Source organism: Aotus nancymaae, unplaced genomic scaffold (assembly GCF_030222135.1).
Source record: "Aotus nancymaae isolate 86718 unplaced genomic scaffold, 86718_ANA_hifiasm-v0.15.2.pri h1tg000006l, whole genome shotgun sequence".
Lineage (NCBI taxonomy): Eukaryota > Metazoa > Chordata > Mammalia > Primates > Aotidae > Aotus > Aotus nancymaae.
In genome coordinates, this window is record NW_026988417.1 from 528262 (window position 1) to 550211 (window position 21950).

At 58.6% G+C, this 21950-nt stretch overlaps 1 protein-coding gene across 6 annotated transcripts in view; it reads left to right on the top strand.

Moving 5' to 3' along the window:
* The window catches only part of PDE6B (phosphodiesterase 6B), a 133661-nt gene that overhangs the window by 40993 nt on the left and 70718 nt on the right, over positions 1 to 21950 (top strand). For all 6 annotated transcript variants that reach the window (XM_064365076.1, XM_064365086.1, XM_064365093.1 and 3 more), the window contains one exon: positions 14576 to 15102. In XM_064365076.1, the coding sequence (XP_064221146.1) occupies positions 14635 to 15102 (468 nt within the window). In that variant the 5' untranslated portion in view covers positions 14576 to 14634. The remainder of the gene's footprint in view (positions 1 to 14575; positions 15103 to 21950) is intronic.

Here is a 21950-nt window from a genome sequence, read left to right on the forward strand (position 1 = left end):
CTGCATGCACGTGAGTGTGCCGGTCTCTAGCTGTGGTCACGTACGCGCCTTTCAGTTCAGTCTGTATGCGTGTGAGCGTGCCGGTCCCCAGCTGTGGTCACGCATGCGTCTTTCAGTTCAGTCTGTATGCGCGTGAGCGTGCCGGTCTCCAGCTGTGGTCATGCACACGCGTCTTTCAGTTCGGTCTGTATGCGCGTGAGTGTGCCGGTCTCCAGTTGTGGTCACACACACGCCTTTCAGTTCGGTCTGCATGCACGTGAGTGTGCCGGTCCCCAGCTGTGGTCTCGCATGTGCCTTTCTCCTTGTGCTTTTGCCTCACATAGTTAGATGCTCTGTTGTGGGTGCACATGCCTTAAGGACTGTCACGTCTTCTTGAACAACTTGACCTTTTATCATTGTGGAATGCTCTCTCTTCCTCCCTGATGGCTTTCTTTGCTCTGAACTCCACCTCGTCTGAAAGGAAAATGGCTACTCCTGCTGTCTTTCCATTCGTGCTCATTTGCTTTCAGTCCATATGTGTCCAACTTTAAAGGTGTTTCTTACAGACAGCATTTAGTTGGGCATCACTTTTGTTACCCACTCTGGCTGAAACATCTGCGGGTCGTGTGTTTTGAGGCGGAGTCTCGCTCTGTGGCCAGGCTGGGGTGCAGTGGCGTGATCTTGGCTCACCAGCAGCCTCTGCCTCCCGGGTTCATCTTGTTTATTTGTTTTCTTTGCTGGGTGTTTTTTATTTTGTTTTGTTTTGGCATTTATCCTGTTTGGGCTTTTCTGAGCTTCCTGGATCCATGGTTTGGAGTCTGACATTAATGTGGAGAAATTCTCAGTCATTATTGTTTGTTTTTTCTCGCCGTTGTTCCTTCGTTCTTTCTTCTTCTGGTGTTTGTGTCACACCTTTTATGGGTCTCCTACGGCTTTTGGACATTCTGTTCTGGTTTTTTTCAGTCATTGTTCTCTTTTGCTTTCACGTTTGGAAGTTTCCATCGAGCTATCCTCAAGCTCAGAGGTTCTTTTCTCAGCTGTGTACAGGCAACTGATGAGCCCATCAAAGGCAGTCTTCATTTCTGTGGCAGTGTTTTCTAACTCTAATGTTTCTTCCGGGTTCCTTCCTGGACTTTCCACCTGTCTGCTTCCACGGCCCGTCTGTTCCTGTGTGCTGTCGGCTCTATCCACTACAGCTCTTGGCATCTTAATCATTGCTGGTTTCAATTACTGGTCTGATAATTCCAGTACACCTGCCGTGTCTGATTCTGGCTCCTCAATTTCTGGCGTGGGTTTTTTTTGTTTTTGTTTGTTTGTTTTGCCTTTTAGTATGTCTTGTAGTATTTTCTTGATAGCCAGGCATGATGTACAGAGTATAAAGAGCTGCCGTAAAGATGCCTTTAGTGATGCGGTTGTAAGATACGGGGGCGGTGCGGGAATTCTATAACCTTTTAACCAGGTCTCAGTCTTCAGTGAGCCCGTGTGCTGCGCTGCGAACTTCTCAAGGGTTTCTCAGCTGCCCGCCCCCCACCTTCTTAGGTGGGACAGGATGGCTCGAGGGGGCGGAAGCTGCATGTTTCTCTTCCCCCAGCAAGTTATGCTCTGGTTGAACAGCTTCTCCTGAGGGCAGCTCTTGTTAACAACAGAATGTTCTGGTGTGTTTCAAAATGATCCATTTTCTGTTCTCCTACCTGAAGAATGAGGAGATTTTTCTCTGATATTCACTGTGAGAATGTGGTAGAACTCCTGGGCTAAAACACACATGTGTGGGGTCCCCCGTGGCTGGACCTGCCGGAGGAGTTTGGAGTCGCCCACACTGAGCCTCCAGCGATTCGTCAGCTAGGCTTTGGGTGCCTGCCCTGGAACAGGCTCCGGAGGTGGTGTCCACTGATGCGTCTCTGCCCTGGCAAACCATGGCCCCTGCACTGACAGCCCAGCGCCCGCCAGCCTCTCCGGTCTTGGGCGTACCAGGTACCTATGTCCTCAGGCTCTTTTGGGCGTGGGAAGAATTGCTGATTTTCAGTCTGCTCAGCTGACTCAGTGTTATGGTGGAACAGCAACTCCTGAGCTCCTCACAGAAGGTTCCAGAGACTGGAAGTCCAGTTTGGGCAGCGGCAGAGTGCTTGACCCAGACCACTCCATCCACAGGGGCTCCCCTGGAAGGCATCTTTCCCAGGGGCTCCTCCGAGCCTGGCTGGTAGGGTCTTGAGCTGCAGTCCCAGGTTGGTCCTGCCCAGCCACCTTCCTTCCCTCCCCTTCCACGGGTGCCACGACCACACCCCCAGCTGGAGTTCCCACCTCCTTCTCCTTCATCTACCCTCCACCCCTCACAGGAAGTCCCCACCCCACAAATCCACTTCCTGTTCTGTCTTGGCATCTGCAGGACAAGTCCCAGATGGCCTGAGAATGAGCGAGCCTCTCCCTTCTCACGCAAGAATACCTGAAGAACGCACCAGGGGTGCAACGGCCGGGTCTAGGGAGGGACTGGCCTACAGCGCTGGCTCTGCTCCTCTGCCTCCTGGGGCAGGATGTCCCTCACGCTGTAGCCCATGAGTCGGGTCACCCTGGGTGTGGGTGCAGAGAGCAGCTTTGGGGTCCCTCAGCTGTGTGAGGCGGGGCACACATAGACAAGACTCCATTTGGGCAGCTTTCCGGGGCCTCGGGACCGGCTCGCCACGGATCCTCGGCTTCTACCGTTCCCTGCTGCCTGCCTGTGAGTAATAAAGACGCTTTTCGTAAGGTGTGGTGTGAGTGTCCTGTATCCCCGGACTCGTGCAAGTGGGTTGATGCCGGGGCATGGTATCGGGGACGTCTTTAGAGTCCTCCCCTGAGGCTGAGTCCAGGGCCGGCCGTCTCAGTCCATCTGTGCTGCTGCAAAGGAGCGCCTGGGGCTGGGTCATTTATAAAGAAAAGCGGTTTCTCTGGCTCACCGTTCTGCAGGCTGTACGGGCCGCGTGGCACCAGGGTCTGCTTGTGGTGACAGCTTGAGGAGATTCCACTTGTGGAGGAGGTGAAGGGAGCCAGCATGGCATGGCAGGAGAAGAGAGGGCGAGGGGCGGGGGGCGGGGGGGCGCCGGGCTCTTTCTAACAACCTGACCTCGCAGGAGGTGGGAGGAGAACTTGGCCCTACAGGAGGGGCACCAGGCCCCACCCCCAGCATCAGGGACCACATTTCAACACGAGGCTTGCAGGGGACTCAGGTCCAAACACACCAACAGTGAACCTGCTTCCCAGCGTCTGCTTCCTGGGGTCCCAACTGACCAGCCCCAGCGTCTGGATCTCGCCCGGGAGCTGTGGGGTGAATCAGTGCTTCTCACAGGGGGACCTTCCTGTGGCCTTTTTTTTTTTTTTTTCTTGAGACAGTCTCGCTCTGTCACCCAGGCCGGAGTGCAGTGGTGTGACCTCGGCTCGCTGCAACCTCCACCTCATGGGTTCAAGCAATTCTTGTGCCTGAGCCACCCAAGTAGCTGGGATTACAGACGTGTGCTGCCATTCCCAGCAAATTTTTATATTTTTAGTAGAGACGGTGTTTCACCATGCTAGACAGGCTGGTCTAGAACTCCTGACCTCTGGTTATCCGCCCACCTCAGCCTCTCAAAGTGCTGAGATTACAGGTGTGAGCCACTGCGCCCGGCTGATTTTTGTACTTTTAGTAGAGACGGGCTTTCCCCGTGTTGGCCAGAATGGCCTGTGTTCTTTTTCGTGGGCTTCCTCTGCCCCTTTAAACCAGGCAGCCGTAGCTCCCATCTGCTGATGAGCCTCTTCTGTTCAACTTTCTTTATAATTTTACTCCTTCTCTATCAGTTCAGAGATTGTTTCTCCAGAGGGTTACCATTCTAACATTCATGCCCGTGCCATCTATATTTTAAAGGGCTTATTGATGATCACTGTGGGTTAATAGGAGAGAAAATAATTTTTATGAAGAGTCTGCATAGTTACAACAGTTCTCCTAATCATGAGATGCTGGCATTGGAGGGTCAGGATCCCTGCAACATGGGAAATCACAGCCTTTCTAGGATGCTACAGGGCTAATACGCACAGTTGCTTAGGTTACGCACAACATAAGGGCACCCCATTCACATGGAAATGTCTTTATTGTTTTGAAAATCTGCAGAGTGCTGTGTAGACACACATTAGGGATTACCTTACATGAGCGTTACTAATTTATGATAGCAGTTATCTGTGTTGTTATGTAAGTGTGGGGGACAGACTGGCCCTGGGGCGGCTGCAGTTGGCAGGGAGTTTGCTGCTGAGGAGGAATCCATGCGCACAAGAAGCCTGGGAGACAGAGACTGTCCCTGGGGCGGCTGCAGTTGGCAGGGAGTTTGCTGCCGAGGAGGAATCCATGCGCACAAGAAGCCTGGGAGACAGAGACTGGCCCTGGGGTGGCTGCAGTTTGCAGGGAGTTTGCTGCCGAGGAGGAATCCATGCGCACAAGAAGCTTGGGAGACAGAGACTGTCCCTGGGGTGGCTGCAGTTTGCAGGGAGTTTGCTGCCGAGGAGGAATCCATGCACACAAGAAGCTTGGGAGGGACAGACTGGCCCTGGGCTGGCTGCAGTTTGCAGGGAGTTTGCTGCCGAGGAGGAATCCATGCGCACAAGAAGCTTGGGAGACAGACTGGCCCTGGGGTGGCTGCAGTTTGCAGGGATTTTGCTGCCGAGGAGGAATCCATGCACACAAGAAGCTTGGGAGAGACAGACTGGCCCTGGGGTGGCTGCAGTTTGCAGGGAGTTTGCTGCCGAGGAGGAATCCATGCGCACAAGAAGCTTGGGAGACAGACTGGCCCTGGGGCGGCTGCAGTTGGCAGGGAGTTTGCTGCTGAGGAGGAATCCATGCGCACAAGAAGCTTGGGAGACAGAGACTGGCCCTGGGGTGGCTGCAGTTTGCAGGGAGTTTGCTGCCGAGGAGGAATCCATGCACACAAGAAGCCTGGGAGACAGAGACTGGCCCTGGGGTGGCTGCAGTTTGCAGGGAGTTTGCTGCCGAGGAGGAATCCATGCGCACAAGAAGCCTGGGAGACAGAGACTGGCCCTGGGGTGGCTGCAGTTTGCAGGGAGTTTGCTGCCGAGGAGGAATCCATGCGCACAAGAAGCCTGGGAGACAGAGACTGGCCCTGGGGTGGCTGCAGTTTGCAGGGAGTTTGCTGCCGAGGAGGAATCCATGCACACGAGAAGCTTGGGAGACAGACTGGCCCTGGGGCAGCTGCAGTTTGCAGGGAATTTGCTGCCGAGGAGGAATCCATGCGCACAAGAAGCTTGGGAGACAGACTGGCCCTGGGGCAGCTGCAGTTTGCAGGGAGTTTGCTGCCGAGGAGGAATCCATGCACACAAGAAGGTTGGGAGACAGAGACTGGCCCTGAGGTGGCTGCAGTTTGCAGGGAGTTTGCTCCCGAGGAGGAATCCATGCGCACAAGAAGCTTGGGAGACAGACTGGCCCTGGGGTGGCTGCAGTTTGCAGGGAGTTTGCTGCCGAGGAGGAATCCATGCACACAAGAAGCTTGGGAGACAGAGACTGGCCCCGGGGTGACTGCAGTTTGCAGTGAGTTTCCTGCTGAGAAGGAATCCATGCACACAAGAAGCTTGGGAGACAGAGACTGGCCCTGGGGTGCCTGCAGTTGGCAGGGAGTTTGCTCCCGAGGAGGAATCCATGTGCACAAGAAGCTTGGGAGACAGACTGGCCCTGGGGTGGCTGCAGTTTGCAGGGAGTTTGCTGCCGAGGAGGAATCCATGCGCACAAGAAGCTTGGGAGACAGAGACTGGCCCTGGGGTGATGCAGTTTGCAGGGAGTTTGCTGCCGAGGAGGAATCCATGCGCACAAGAAGCTTGGGAGACAGAGACTGGCCCTGGGGCGGCTGCAGTTTGCAGGGCGTTTGCTGCCAAGGAGGAATCCATGCGCACAAGAAGCTTGGGAGACCGAGACTGGCCCTGGGGTGACTGCAGTTTGCAGGGCGTTTGCTGCCAAGGAGGAATCCATGCGCACAAGAAGCTTGGGAGACAGAGACTTGCCCTGGGATGACGCAGTTTGCAGGGAGTTGGCTGCCGAGGAGGAATCCATGCACACAAGAAGCTTGGGAGACAGACTGGGCCTGGGCTGGCTGCAGTTTGCAGGGAGTTTGCTGCCAAGGAGGAATCCATGCGCACAAGAAGCTTGGGAGACAGAGACTTGCCCTGGGATGACGCAGTTTGCAGGGAGTTTGCTGCCGAGGAGGAATCCATGCGCACAAGAAGCTTGGGAGACAGACTGGGCCTGGGCTGGCTGCAGTTTGCAGGGAGTTTGCTGTCGAGGAGGAATCCATGCACACAAGAAGCTTGGGAGACAGACTGGCCCTGGGCTGGCTGCAGTTTGCAGGGAGTTTGCTGTCGAGCAGGAATGCATGCACACAAGAAGCTTGGGAGACAGAGACTGGCCCTGGGCTGGCTGCAGTTTGCAGAGAGTTTGGTCCCGAGGAGGAATCCATGCACACAAGATGCTTGGGAGAGACAGACTGGCCCCGGGGGTGGCTGCAGTTTGCAGGGAGTTTGCTGCTGAGGAGGAATCCATGCGCACAAGAAGCTTGGGAGACAGAGACTGGCCCTGGGGCGGCTGCAGTTTGCAGGGAGTTTGCTGCCAAGGAGGAATCCATGCGCACAAGAAGCTTGGGAGACAGAGACTGACCCTGGGGTGGCTACAGTTTGCAGTGAGTTTCCAGCCGAGAAGGAATCCATGCACACAAGAAGCTTGGGAGACAGACTGGCCCTGGGGTGGCTGCAGTTTGCAGGGAGTTTGCTGCCAAGGAGGAATCCATGTGCACAAGAAGCTTGGGAGACAGACTGGGCCTGGGCTGGCTGCAGTCTGCCGGGAGTTTGGTGCCGAGGATGAATCCATGCGCAGAAGAAGCTTGGGAGACGGACTGGCCCTGGGGCGGCTGCAGTTTGCAGGGAGTTTGCTGCCGAGGAGGAATCCATGCGCACAAGAAGCTTGGGAGACAGAGACTGGCCCTGGGGTGATGCAGTTTGCAGGGAGTTTGCTGCCGAGGAGGAATCCATGTGCACAAGAAGCTTGGGAGACAGAGACTGGCACTGGGGTGGCTGCAGTTTGCAGGGAGTTTGCTGCCGAGGAGGAATCCATGCGCACAAGAAGCTTGGGAGACAAACTGGACCTGGGCTGGCTGCAGTTTGCAGGGAGTTTGCTGCCAAGGAGGAATCCATGCGCACAAGAAGCTTGGGAGACAGAGACTGGCCCTGGGGTGGCTGCAGTTTGCAGGGAGTTTGCTGCCGAGGAGGAATCCATGCGCACAAGAAGCTTGGGAGACAAACTGGACCTGGGCTGGCTGCAGTTTGCAGGGAGTTTGCTGCCAAGGAGGAATCCATGCGCACAAGAAGCTTGGGAGACAGAGACTGGCCCTGGGGTGGCTGCAGTTTGCAGGGAGTTTGCTGCCGAGGAGGAATCCATGCGCACAAGAAGCTTGGGAGACAAACTGGACCTGGGCTGGCTGCAGTTTGCAGGGAGTTTGCTGCCAAGGAGGAATCCATGCGCACAAGAAGCTTGGGAGACAGAGACTGGCCCTGGGGTGGCTGCAGTTTGCAGGGAGTTTGCTGCCGAGGAGGAATCCATGCGCACAAGAAGCTTGGGAGACAAACTGGACCTGGGCTGGCTGCAGTTTGCAGGGAGTTTGCTGCCAAGGAGGAATCCATGCGCACAAGAAGCTTGGGAGACAGAGACTGGCCCTGGGGTGGCTGCAGTTTGCAGGGAGTTTGCTGCTGAGGAGGAATCCATGTGCACAAGAAGCTTGGGAGACAGAGACTGGCCCTGGGGTGACGCAGTTTGCAGGGAGTTTGCTGCCGAGGAGGAATCCATGCGCACAAGAAGCTTGGGAGACAGACTGGCCCTGGGTCGGCTGCAGTTTGCAGGGAGTTTGCTGCTGAGGAGGAATCCATGCGCACAAGAAGCTTGGGAGACAGAGACTGGCCCTGGGGTGACGCAGTTTGCAGGGAGTTTGCTGCCGCGGAGGAATCCATGCACACAACATGCTCCAATGATCTTCACAGGGCCACGCAGGGCTTTGGCTGAGGGCTAAGCTTCGCATGCACAGCATGAAACCCCAAGAGCTGAGCGAGAGGGGCCACCTGGGAGCCCCTGAAGGGCCTGCAGGCTGCACCAGGATGAGGCCCCTCCGACCAGGTCTGGTCGACAGCCCCCAGGAACCACTGGGTTGGTTATGGAACCTCAGAAAGTCCCTGCCACTAGAAAGAAATGTTTACATTACTGAAAAAAATATTTGCAGAAAAGAGGTGAAATGGCAGAACAAGGGAACGACTCAGCAGAATGCAGCCCAGAGACCTCAGGTTGGAGAGGTGAACTCAGCTTCTGTCTGCTCGTCCACCAAGAACCCCACAGACAGGGCAGAATACTCACTGCATCCAGCACTGAGACCGAGACCAGAGATGCACCGACAGACCCCCCTCCTGAGACGCTGAGGCCCACAGATGCACGAACCGAAAACCCCTTCTGACACCCCGTGTCGGACACGTCCTGAAGGTTGAGTGGTGGCTCCTGCCCATCTGGAGATGAGGTTTCAGCTCCTCCACCCCACGCCAGCAGGAGTCTCTCCCCAGGCTGGTGTGACCCACACGTAGAGCACACACGCATGTGAGGGGCACCAGCTGCGAGGAGGGGGTCCAGCGCCCCCCAGACTGCGCCTTGACCTTCCCACCCTAAAGTGAGACAGACCGGATCCCCCGCAGGCCAGGGCTGCCTCGCGTCACACCGGCTGCTCCGGCCCTCTTGCACCGGCATCCCCTCCGCGTGGCTCCCCCATCCACGGACACGCAGCATCTCCATCAGCCTTGGCCCTGGGCAGAGTGACTGTTTTCCATGCGTTTGTGGGATTTTAGGCCTCATGAGAACAGGGACCAAGTCTTTTATGGATGGGGTAGGGGAGAGGTGTCCGGAGTTTCAACATGGCACTTCAGGGCTACAAGGAAGTGAATGGATGAAGAGCTCCTGCTGAGTGGAGGAAGAGGAGCCCTAAGGCGTCTTATGAAAAAGCAAAAAATAAGCACCACGGAGCTGGCGGTCATGCCACTGGTGGGAGTGAGATCGTCCTCCTGGGTGCCGACCACTCCCAACCAACAGAGGAACACAGGTTCTGCCTCCTGCCCCGCCTTCCCTCATTACACACAGAAACGTCTTCAGCATGTGGCCAGAAGTCCGTCTGCATCCAGATCTGAGCAGGAGTGGGTGCTGCCCTCACATCTGGAGGGAGCCTGAGACAGCCAGGCAGGAGCCACAGATACAACGTGGTGAGGACCCCCTTCCAGACACCACCCCCAATGCCTGACGGAGGCCGCAAAGAAAACAGCGAGGACCTCCTTCTAGACACCACTCCCCAACGTGGTGAGGAGCCCCTTCCAGACACCCCCTGCCTGGCTCCTGTTGACCCCCGCTCCAATCTTTGCCAGGTGGGGACTGTGGTCTTCTGTGGCATGTTGGACTGTGGTCCTCTGTGGCATGTTGGACCATGTTTATCTGTGGCGTGTTGGACTGTGGTCCTCAGTGGCATGTTGGACCATGTTTATCTGTGGCGTGTTGGACTGTGGTCCTCTGTGGCGTGTTGGACCATGTTTATCTGTGGCGTGTTGGACTGTGGTCCTCAGTGGCATGTTGGACCATGTTTATCTGTGGCGTGTTGGACCGTGGTCCTCTGTGGTGTGTTGGACCGTGGTCCTCTGTGGCGTGTTGTCCACACCTGTCTTCATCAGGAGCACCAACCACCTGCTACACACTCAACAGCACCACATCCCACCCACAAAACACCATTCTTCCTTGCAAGAACAAACCAGAAAACGGGACCTGAAGAAGCTGAGAGACTCACCTGAGGTCAGACAGCAGCTGGCAATGGGCAGAGGACAGAGCCCGGGCTGAGCGCCGCACCCGCCACTGCCCACACAGACCCTGTCCTGTCCTGGGTGGAATTCCCGCACCAGCTCAGGAGGAGCCCCTGCCTCCCTGCTTCCGTGTCCTCATTCCAGGGAAATGGTCTGGAACAGCACTGGCTCCCCACAGAGCTGACCGTTTCTCTGCTTGCAAATTTCATGAGATTTCTGATTGTGACCTCGAATTTCCTCTCCACTTCCACCTCTTGCCATTCCCCTTGACTGGTCAGTTTTCATTTCAGGGCAAATTGTTCCTTGCATAATTGCATCTTTTCCACAGTTTCATTCAAGAAACTAGGATTCTCTTCATGTGAAAGCGATTTGATGGCAATAGTCATAGTCATCCTGTTCTAAGTGACTGCCAGAAAGCGCTCACTAATTTTAAATTCTACATTATGATGAGACAAAGTTAGCAGGAGCCAAGGGATGGAGCAATCCCACATCTCAGACTCTCCTCAGGTGGGTCTGAGGAAGAACATCTGTGGGGAAGCCACCCAGTGAGTCCGTGCCTCACAGGTGCCTCTCACTGGTGTGTCTCATAGGTGCATCTCACAGGGGCATCTCACAGGTGCATCTCACAGGGGCGTCTCACAGGGGCGTCTCACAGGTTTGTCTCACAGGATCGTCTCACAGGTGCATCTCACAGGTGGATTTCACAGGTACAGCTCACAGGTGCATCTCACAGGTACGTCTCATAGGTGTTCTCACAGGTGCATCTCACAGGTGCACCTCACAGATGTGTCTCACAGGTGCATCTCACAGGTGCATCTCACAGGTGTTCTCACAGGTGCGTCTCACAGGTGCATCTCACAGGTGTTCTCACAGGGGCATCTCACAGGTGCGTCTCACAGGTGTTCTCACAGGTGCATCTCACAGGTGTTCTCACAGGGGCATCTCACAGGTGCGTCTCACAGGTGTTCTCACAGGTGCGTCTCACAGGTGCACCTCACAGATGTGTCTCACAGGTGCATCTCACAGGTGTTCTCACAGGTGCGTCTCACAGGTGCACCTCACAGATGTGTCTCACAGGTGCGTCTCACAGGTGCATCTCACAAGTGTTCTCACAGGTGCGTCTCACGGGGGCGTCTCACAGGTGTGTCTCACAGGTGCACCTCACAGGTGCGTCTCACAGGTGCATCTCACAGGGGCGTCTCACGGGACGTCTCACAGGTGCGTCTCACAGGGGCGTCTCACAGGTGCGTCTCACAGGTGCGTCTCACAGGGGCGTCTCACAGGGGCGTCTCACGGGGCGTCTCACAGGTGCGTCTCACAGGTGCGTCTCACAGGGGCGTTTCACAGGGGCGTCTCACAGGTGCATCTCAGGTGCGTCTCACAGGTGCGTCTCACAGGTGCGTCTCACAGGGGCGTCTCACGGGGCGCCTCACAGGGGCATCTCACAGGTGCGTCTCACAGGTGCGCCTCACAGGTGCACCTCACGCGTCTCACAGGTGCGTCTCACAGGTGCGTCTCACAGGTGCGCCTCACAGGTGCATCTCACAGGGGCGTCTCACAGATGCATCTCACAGGTGCATCTCACAGGTATGCCTCACAGGTGCTTCTCAGAGGTGCATCTCAGGTGCGTCTCACAGGTGTTCCACACAGGTGTGTCTTTTTGACTGTGTCAAGTCCAACCCAATCGGGGTCCTCCAGCATCATCAGTAGGTATGTAGGGACATGAGATGCAGAAGGGATGGAACCAATAGAGACTGTGTCATTGAGCAGTTACCCTTGGGCCCCTGCAGTAAGGGAGCTGGGATGTTTGCACACAGCTCCCACGGTCATGGGCTCAGGGCTCCCCAGCAGGTGTGGGCTCCTTGCTGCCCCTGAACCTGCTCACCTGCAAGCATGAAGCCCCAGGGGCAGGACACAGCTGCAGGTGAGGAATGCAGTGCTGTGTGTGGGAGCTGGGGCCGTCACAGTCCTGTTAGGGTGAGCAGGGTGTGGCCCAAACTGTGGGCTCCCTCCCAGCCAACCCTCACTCCCACTGGTGCCCCAAATCCTCAGCCCAATACCCCTTTCCTGTCCCGCCCGCTCTCCATACTGAGCCCAGCCACTCCACATTCCCTTGGGCAGGGATCCTGAGGTCAGCGGATCCTGAGGTCAGCGGGCACCCCCAGCCCCACCCCATGGCCCAGGAGCCCCCCGCATGGCCGCTCCAGCTCACAGTCCCATTCAAAATGCGCTTAGCTCATTTCACATGCAGGTGAGCGTTTCAGCTCAGTGGGCACCAAGGCCCCTGAGGGAGGGAGGCTGGCAGGCCTCTTGCTGACAGGGGCAAGATGGGGGCGTCCAGACGGGAGTCGGGAGTCGTGAGGAACTTGGGGAGGGGGAAGAGCCCGCAGGGAAAGAAGGAGGTGGGGAGGGGCTGGGGGTGGAGGGACCTCAGGGTAGGGCAACTGAGGACCCGAAGCCTCCCTGTGCCACCGCCCTCACATCCAGGTGCGACGCGAGCTTGTCCCTGGGGGTTGGGGACTGCACCCGGCAGGCTCTGGAGACTGTTCTAGGGCTGAATGCAAAGCAGGCAACCCTCGGCCCTGGCCCCAAACCCAAGGACTGCAGTGGCCCCACAACCCCTGCCCCCACCCACATCCCCACCCTGTCCCCAGTCAGAATTCACTATATTTAGGAAAATGGGGAGGCCTCTGAGCAGATCCTTGAAAGGAAGTGGCTTTGTGACTGAGCGGAGGTAGGAACATCATGGCACTGGGCCCCTGTGGACGGCACAGCTGCTGCGTCAGAGCAACCCCAGGACAGGCAGCTGCAACGCCAGCCCGGGGCCCTCACTGAAGCTTCCCTGGGCTGCCTTGTGGCTGAGAGCGCGCTGCCCTCTGGAGGGTACCTGGCTGTCATGCACATGTGCACACCCCCACAAAAGCGTGCATTCACACACGAACACACCTACATGTGTGCACACTCACTCCAGGCACAGACGTGCACACTCATGCATGCATGCACACCCCACAGGCACATGTGCTCACACAACACATGCCTACACGTGCTCTCACACACACCATGCACACATGTATGTGCACACTCACGCACAGACACTTGTGCTCACATGCACACACCCACACGTGCACACTTCCATGCACAGGTATGTGCACACTCATGCACGCACACACTTGTGCTCACACACACCTACACGTGCACACACTCCATGCAGACACATATGTGCACACTCATGCATGCATGCACCCACATGTGCACACACTCCCTCCATGCACAGGCATGTGCACACTCATGCACACACAGACACGTGCTCACATGCACACACCCACACGTGCACACTCCCTCCATGCACAGGCATGTGCACACTCATGCACACAGACACTTGTGCTCACATGCACACACCCACACGTGCACACACTCCCTCCATGCACACACATGTTCACACTCATGCACGCACACACCCACACGTGCACACTCATGCACACAGATACTTGTGCTCACATGCACACACTCACACGTGCACACACTCCCTCCATGCACACACATATGTGCACACTCATGCATGCACACACCCACATGTGCACACTCTCTCCATGCACAGGCATCTGCACACTCATGCATGCACACACTCACACGTGCACACTCCCTCCATGCACAGGCATGTGCACACTCATGCACACACAGACACTTGTGCTCACATGCACACACCCACATGTGCACACACTCCCTCCATGCACACACATATGTGCACACTCATGCACGCACACACACTCGTCCACCAGCTGAGTGCTGTAAAGTCAGAACCACATGCAAATCTTGCATCCTGGTTGAAAGTACAGTGACAAGACGGCAGACAAAATGAAGAGGACGAGAGAAACCTCCGGCCCAGGGCCTGGCAGCTCACAGGTGCCTGCAGAGCGGCAATCGGTGTTTATCTTCCAGGAAATCGGGAGCAGGGCCACCTGCCCGCTAGGCCAGCGCTCACGCCAGCCCCAGCCAGGTGCTTCCGGCCACATCACCCCTGCTGGCCCTCAGGGAGCTGGCACAGGAGCTGAGAGTCCTGTGGGAGCAGGCAGGGCTTGCTGCGGCAACAGCAGAGAGGAGAAGCCGGGCTTTGCTGCCAGGCACTCCCGCCGTTCAGGTCTTCCTGCCACCGAGAGCCGTGTGGCCTCACTGCGGCATTGCCCCGAAGCTCATCCCAGCTGGGGCCGACAGCAGGAAAGGCTGACTAGCAATGGGGGCAGTTCTGGGACTCTGGACCCTCAGAGTGTGGGGGAAGGTGGGCGTGGTCCCACGTCCACATCCAGGGTCCCCTCACTGGGCTCTGGGCGTCTGGGGCCTGGGTGTGCTGACCCGGCCCCCTCTCCCTGCTTAGGGGTGAGCTGCGTCTCCTGGAGGCAGGGCCTGAGGCCACCCATGGGACCAACCCAAGCCCTCACGCAGCTCCGCCTGCAGAAGGGGTCAGGCGGCGTGTGGGATAACCTCCTCAGGGGATTAGTTCTCAGGGCCTGGTCTGCTGGAAGCCAAATGCCTGCCCCCAGCTGCCCACGACCCCTGCAACAGGTGGACCCCCACGGCTTCCCCCAGCCCTTGTTCCACGGGGCCTGGCCTCCCTGGAAGGTGGGAAGCCCCAGGGACCAAGGAGAGGGGGTGCAGGTCCCCATTGAGGGAGTGAGTCAGCTGCCCCGCCCCAGGTCCCTAATCTCACTAAGAAAGACTTTGCTGATGACAGGCTTTCCTGGAGTCCATGCACGGCTGGCGCAGTCGCATCTCCAGGGACAGGCAGCCACCATGAGCCTCAGCGAGGAGCAGGCCCGGAGCTTCCTCGACCAGAACCCCGACTTCGCCCTCCAGTACTTTGGGAAGAAACTGAGCCCCGAGAATGCGGCCGCAGCCTGCGAGGCTGGGTGCCCGCCGGGCTGCGCCAGCTTCCGGGAGCTCTTCCAGGTGGAGGAGAGCGAGGCCCTGCTGGAGCTGGTGCAGGACATGCAGGAAAGCATCAACATGGAGCGCGTGGTCTTCAAGGTTCTGCGGCGCCTCTGCGTGATCCTGCATGCCGACCGCTGCAGCCTCTTCATGTACCGCCAGCGCAACGGCGTGGCGGAGCTGGCCACGCGGCTCTTCAGCGTGCAGCCGGACAGCGCCCTGGAGGACTGCCTGGTGCCCCCCGACTCCGAGATCGTCTTCCCGCTGGACATCGGGGTCGTGGGCCACGTGGCTCAGACCAAGAAGATGGTGAACGTCAAGGACGTGGCCGAGGTGGGTCTGTGCGGAGCGTCGGGGAGGTCGCTGTGGGTGGCGCATCGCCTGCGCCTGTCCCAGGTGTCCGAGGGTCTGCTTGGATCCTCGGGCCTCCAGGGAGGCCTCTTGTCAGGGCAAAGGCCTGTTCTGTGCAGAGGAGCGTGTAGCCAGAGCCCCCACTGGGTACTGCGCTTGGCCACCTGCCTCTCCGCCTCGGAGCTTCTGGCTCAAGCTGACGTTGTGTGGCCGCCGAGTTGCTTAGACCTGAGGCTGAGAGTCTTGGCTGAAACAGACTCAGGCTCAGACCTGGGTGCCCCTGATTCTGCATCCAAGTCCCATGACGGGGGCCGTGCAGGCCGAGTGAGGACCCCTGGCTTCCAGGGAGACAGCACAGGCGGGGGCTTCAGGGCTCTCTGGGCTGGAGGGAGGCCCTGCCCTAGGATTTGGGAAGGAGAGATCACAGTCAAAGGTGATTCAGACGCCCAGAGGGAGGGGGAGCTGGGGGAAGCCCAAGCTCCCACAGTGGCAGAAGTGGCTTCACCCCATCGGAGACCACGCCAGCCACCAGGGGAGAGCAAACCTGGGAGCCACTGAGCACGGGGGTCCAGGGCGGGCCGGAGAGGGAACAGAGGCTGGGAATCCAGGCAGGCTCGCTGGGGTCACTGAAGGCAGGAAGGGCAGGGCGTGTTCACACAAGCACGGGCTGGCCCAGACGCTTCCCTCTCAAGGACAGAGGCGGCCCTGGCAGGACTGGAGACCGAGGGGAGTGTGAGGCGCCTGCCAGGCCTGGGTGAGGGCAGCCACCAGCAGAGACCTGGAAAGGCCCCGAGGGGTCTGAGGAAGAAGGGGGGCAGAGAAGCCCCTCCTCCCTGTCCTGCACCCATCCCGGCTTCCTCTCCTCTTGTCTGTCTCCTCGGCTAAGGAGTCTGCAGGGGACCCAGGCAGCCTCCGCTCTTGCTGAATGAGCCTTGGGAATTACCCGCCAGGTCCCCTGCCCAGGGGCAGGCATGGTCCCTCCTTCTCAGGCAACAGGGGCGAGAGTGGAAATCCTCTTTCTTTTTTGAGACAGAGTCTCGCTGTGTGGCCCAGGCTGGAGTGCAGTGGCGAGATCTCAGCTCAATGCAACCTCCACCTCCAGGGTTCAAACGATTCTCCTGCTTCAGCCTCCTGAGTATCTAGGATTGCAGGCACGTGCCACCATGCCCAGCGAATTTTTGTGTTTTTAGTAGAGCCGTGTTGGCCAGGCTGGTCTCGAACTCCTGACCTCAGGTGATCCACCCACCTCGGCCTCCCAAGGTGCTGGGATTGCAGGCGTGTGAGCCACCGCCCCCAGCCGGAAGTGGCAATCCTCTTATGCCGCCGGCAGTAAGCCAGCAACGAGGCGGTGACCCAGATACAGTAATCCCCGGGTTACCTTCATCTCCGCTCCTGTCCTAAGAAGTGGGGCACCCAGAGAGCAATCGTGCCTCTGAGCGTGAGATACCAGGAAGCCGGAAACCTTGGCGGCGGTGGGGCCTGGGGTGCACGCCAGCCACCTCCTCCCTCCCCGTTCCCTCCTCCCTCTTCCCCTCTCGCTCCTGCCACCCTCCTCCCTCCTTTCCCCGACCTCTCTCCCTCCCTCGCTTCCTTCCTCCTGCACACAATCCCAAGACAACTCATGTCCACCGCGCCTGCGCCCTTCTCCCCACCCGGAGTTCGTCCCCCGGCTGCCACCACCCCTTCCCCACCTGGCTGATGTTCTCTCATCCCTGCCCTGCGGGTCCCCTTCAAACTGCTGGGCTGTCCTAGGTCTGTCCCTTGGCCTGACTTGGCCCCCAGGGCTGTTCCAGGTCCTGCTACCCCCTCCCCCCACAGTGCCACGGCTGCAGTTGCCCCAGCTCTGACCTCCTCCGAGGCCTCCCACCTCCCAGTATAGCTGGTGCCTCCCTGAGGGGCCCGGCTGGGGTCTGTCCCTCCATTCTGTGGAAACCTCTGGGACGTGCTGGGTCTTAGTTACTACAGACTAAAGGAACAGAGACTCGAGTCTAAATTGCCAAAAATGCACATTTTCATTAACCACGGCCACGTGGTGAGCCACTAAGTTCACTTCTCTGTTTACAGAAGGGGAGACTGAGGCAGAGCACACCTCGGTCTGGCCCATCTCACCCTCCTTGGAGGGTGTGAGTGGCAGCAGCTGGATCAGGAGAGCAGCACGTTCCTGTGGTGCAGGAGTCCCCAGACCAGGCATGAGGGTCGCACACCCACTGTACCCGGGCAGACCTGCCACACACAGGCCGGCACACCACACCCGGGACAGCACACCCCGCACACCACACCCAGGAGAACACACCCAGAACACCACACCCAGGAGAACACATCCAGAACACCACACCCAGGACACCACACCCAGGAGAACACACCCACAATACTACATCCAGGAGAACACACCCAGGAGAACACACCCACAACACCACACCCAGGACACCACACCCAGGAGAACACACCCAGAACACCACACCCAGGAGAACACACCCAGCACATCACACCCAGGAGAACACACCCAGGAGAACACACCCCGCACACCACACCCAGGAGAACACACCCAGAACACCACACCCAGAACACCACACCCAGGAGAACACACCCAGAACACCACACCCAGAACACCACACCCAGGAGAACACACCCAGAACACCACACCCAGGAGACCGCACCCAGGAGAACACACCCAGAACACCACACCCATACACCTCATCCTGCACACCTCACCCAGAACACCACACCCAGGAGAACACACCCAGAACACCACACCCACAACACCACACCCAGGAGAACACATCCACAACACCACACCCAGGAGAACACACCCAGGAGAACACATGCACAACACCACACCCAGGAGAACACATGCACAACACCACACCCAGGACACCACACCCAGGAGAACACACCCAGAACACCACACCCAGGAGAACACACGCACAACACCACACCCAGGACACCACACCCAGGAGAACACACCCAGAACACCACACCCAGGAGAACACACGCACAACACCACACCCAGGACACCACACCCAGGAGAACACACCCAGAACACCACACCCAGGAGAACACACCCAGAACACCACACCCAGGAGAACACACCCAGAACACCACACCCAGGAGAACACACGCACAACACCACACCCAGGACACCACACCCAGGAGAACACACCCAGAACACCACACCCAGGAGAACACACGCACAACACCACACCCAGGACACCACACCCAGGAGAACACACCCAGAACACCACACCCAGGAGAACACACGCACAACACCACACCCAGGACACCACACCCAGGAGAACACACCCAGAACACCACACCCATACACCTCATCCTGCACACCTCACCCAGAACACCACACCCAGGGGAACACACCCAGCACACCACACCCAGAACACCATACCCAGAAGAACACACCCAGAACACCACACCCAGGAGAACACACCCACAACACCACACCCAGGACACCACACCCAGGAGAACACACCCAGAACACCACACCCAGGAGAACACACCCAGAACACCACACCCAGGAGAACACACGCACAACACCACACCCAGGACACCACACCCAGGAGAACACACCCAGAACACCACACCCAGGAGAACACACGCACAACACCACACCCAGGACACCACACCCAGGAGAACACACCCAGAACACCACACCCATACACCTCATCCTGCACACCTCACCCAGAACACCACACCCAGGGGAACACACCCAGAACACCACACCCAGAACACCATACCCAGAAGAACACACCCAGAACACCACCCCCAGGAGAACACACGCACAACACCACACCCAGGACACCACACCCAGGAGAACACACCCAGAACACCACACCCAGGAGAACACACCCACAACACCACACCCAGGACACCACACCCAGGAGAACACACCCACAACACCACACCCAGGAGAACACACCCAGAACACCACACCCAGGACACCACACTCAGAACACCACACCCACAACACCACACCCAGCACATCACACCCACAACACCACACCCAGCACATCACACCCACAACACCACACCTAGAAAACCACACCCACACACTTCATCCTGCACACCTCACCCAGAACACCACACTCAGAACACCACACCCACAACACCACACCCAGCACATCACACCCACAACACCACACCCAGCACATCACACCCACAACACCACACCTAGAAAACCACACCCACACACTTCATCCTGCACACCTCACCCAGAACACCACACTCAGAACACCACACCCAGAACACCACACTCAGAACACCACACTCAGAACACCACACCCAGCACATCACACCCAAAACACCACACCCACACACTTCATCCTGCACACCTCACCCAGAACACCACACCCAGAACACCACACCCAGAACATCACACCCAGAACACCACACCCTGCACACCACACCCAGAACACCACACCCAGAACACCACACCAACACCACACCCAGAACATCACACCCAGAACACCACACCCCGAACACCACACCCCGCACACCACACCCAGCACACCACACCCTGCACACCACACCCAGAACACCACACCCAGACCACAGCCCGCACACCACACCCAGAACACCACACCCAGCACACCACACCAACACCACACCCAGAACACCACACCCAGCACACCACACCCAGAACACCACACCCCACACACCACACCCAGAACACCACACCAACACCACACCCAGAACACCACACCCAGCACACCACACCCCGCACACCACACCCAGAACACCACACCCAGCACACCACACCCAGAACATCACACCCAGCACACCACACCCAGAACACCACACCACACCCAGCACACCACACCCAGAACACTACACCCAGCACACCAACCCAGCACACCACACCCAGACCACACCAACACCACACCCAGAACATCACACCCAGCACACCACACCCAGAACACCACACCAACACCACACCCAGAACACCACACCCTGAACACCACACCCCGCACACCACACCCAGAACACCACACCCAGCACACCACACCAACACCACACCCAGAACACCACACCCAGCACACCACACCCAGAACACCACACCCAGACCACACCCCACACACCACACCCAGAACACCACACCCAGCACACCACACCAACACCACACCCAGAACACCACATCCCGCACACCACACCCAGAACACCACACCCAGCACACCACACCCAGCACACCACACCCCGCACACCACACCCAGAACACCACACCCAGCACACCACACCCAGAACATCACACCCAGCACACCACACCCAGAACACCACACCACACCCAGCACACCACACCCAGAACACTACACCCAGCACACCAACCCAGCACACCACACCCAGACCACACCAACACCACACCCAGAACATCACACCCAGCACACCACACCCAGAACACCACACCAACACCACACCCAGAACACCACACCCTGAACACCACACCCCGCACACCACACCCAGAACACCACACCCAGCACACCACACCAACACCACACCCAGAACACCACACCCAGCACACCACACCCAGCACACCACACCCAGACCACACCCCACACACCACACCCAGAACACCACACCCAGCACACCACACCAACACCACACCCAGAACACCACATCCCGCACACCACACCCAGAACACCACACCCAGCACACCACACCCAGCACACCACACCCCGCACACCACACCCAGAACACCACACCCAGCACACCACACCCAGAACATCACACCCAGCACACCACACCCAGCACACCACACCCAGAACAGCACATCACACCCAGCACACCACACCCAGGCCCCAGACACGGCTGGCCCACCGCACACAGGCCACCCAGAGTCTCGCCCACCTGAGCCCTGTCCCCGTTTACACTGGGGAGCAATGTCTGCCTTGCAAGGGAGCTGCAGCGGCTAAACCAGCCTGCTCCTGCGCACACGTGGGCCCTGAGTCTGCAGGGCCGGAAACCACCTCCTCCGTGAGCTGCAAGCGCCGGTCCTCCCGGAGCTGAGGGTGTCAGGCCAGGGCAGGGCTGCAATGGCCTTCGGGCCCCCTTGTCCCCAGGGGCCTGTCCCAGGAGCCGCCACAGAGGGAGTTGCTGCCCGGGGCTCACACTCTGGGGCCTACAGAAAGCCCAGGCAGTGCCAGGCCACGTGAGAGCAGCTTCTGGGAGGTACAGGGCTTCAGCTGCCGCCCCCAGGCCCTGTCTGCTCCCAAAACCCGGTGACTACACGTGTTGCGTGTCATGGCAGCCCCCTGGGGAAACACGCGGATCCCAGGGCCTACATGGGGTGGGGTTGGACGGTGGGCCCTGCCGGGACTCGGGGCTGAGCACAACCTTCCTGGGCCTGGGTTGTAAACCTTAAAAACCTTGGGCTTAGGAACCAGAAGGAACCACACACAGCAGGCCGTCCTCCACCCGTCCCAACACGTCCGAAGCTAACGGGTGAGAGGCCCTGCCCGGCCCTGCAGTGTTCACGGCCCCCAGACAAGCATCTCCGCAGGAAGGACGCACAAGCCGGGCGCAGACAGGGAGCAGCAAGGGGCGAGCGAGGGGGCAAAGGAGGAGGGAGGGGGCGCGCGGGAGGAGGGCGGGAGCGCGGGAGGAGGGCGGGAGCGCGGGAGGAGGGAGGGGAGCGCGGGAGGAGGGAGGGGGCGCACGAGGCGACCCCGCCTCCCCGGGCCCTGCTGTGCGCTGGGGCAGGTTCACCACCCGCACCTGCTGGGAAGCCCCGCCCCTCCATGGCCGGCTGCGGCTCCTAGACCTGCAGGCGTTCACAGCGCGGGCGGCGGGGTTGGAAGGTCCCATCCGTGGGCGGGAGCCCCTCGGCC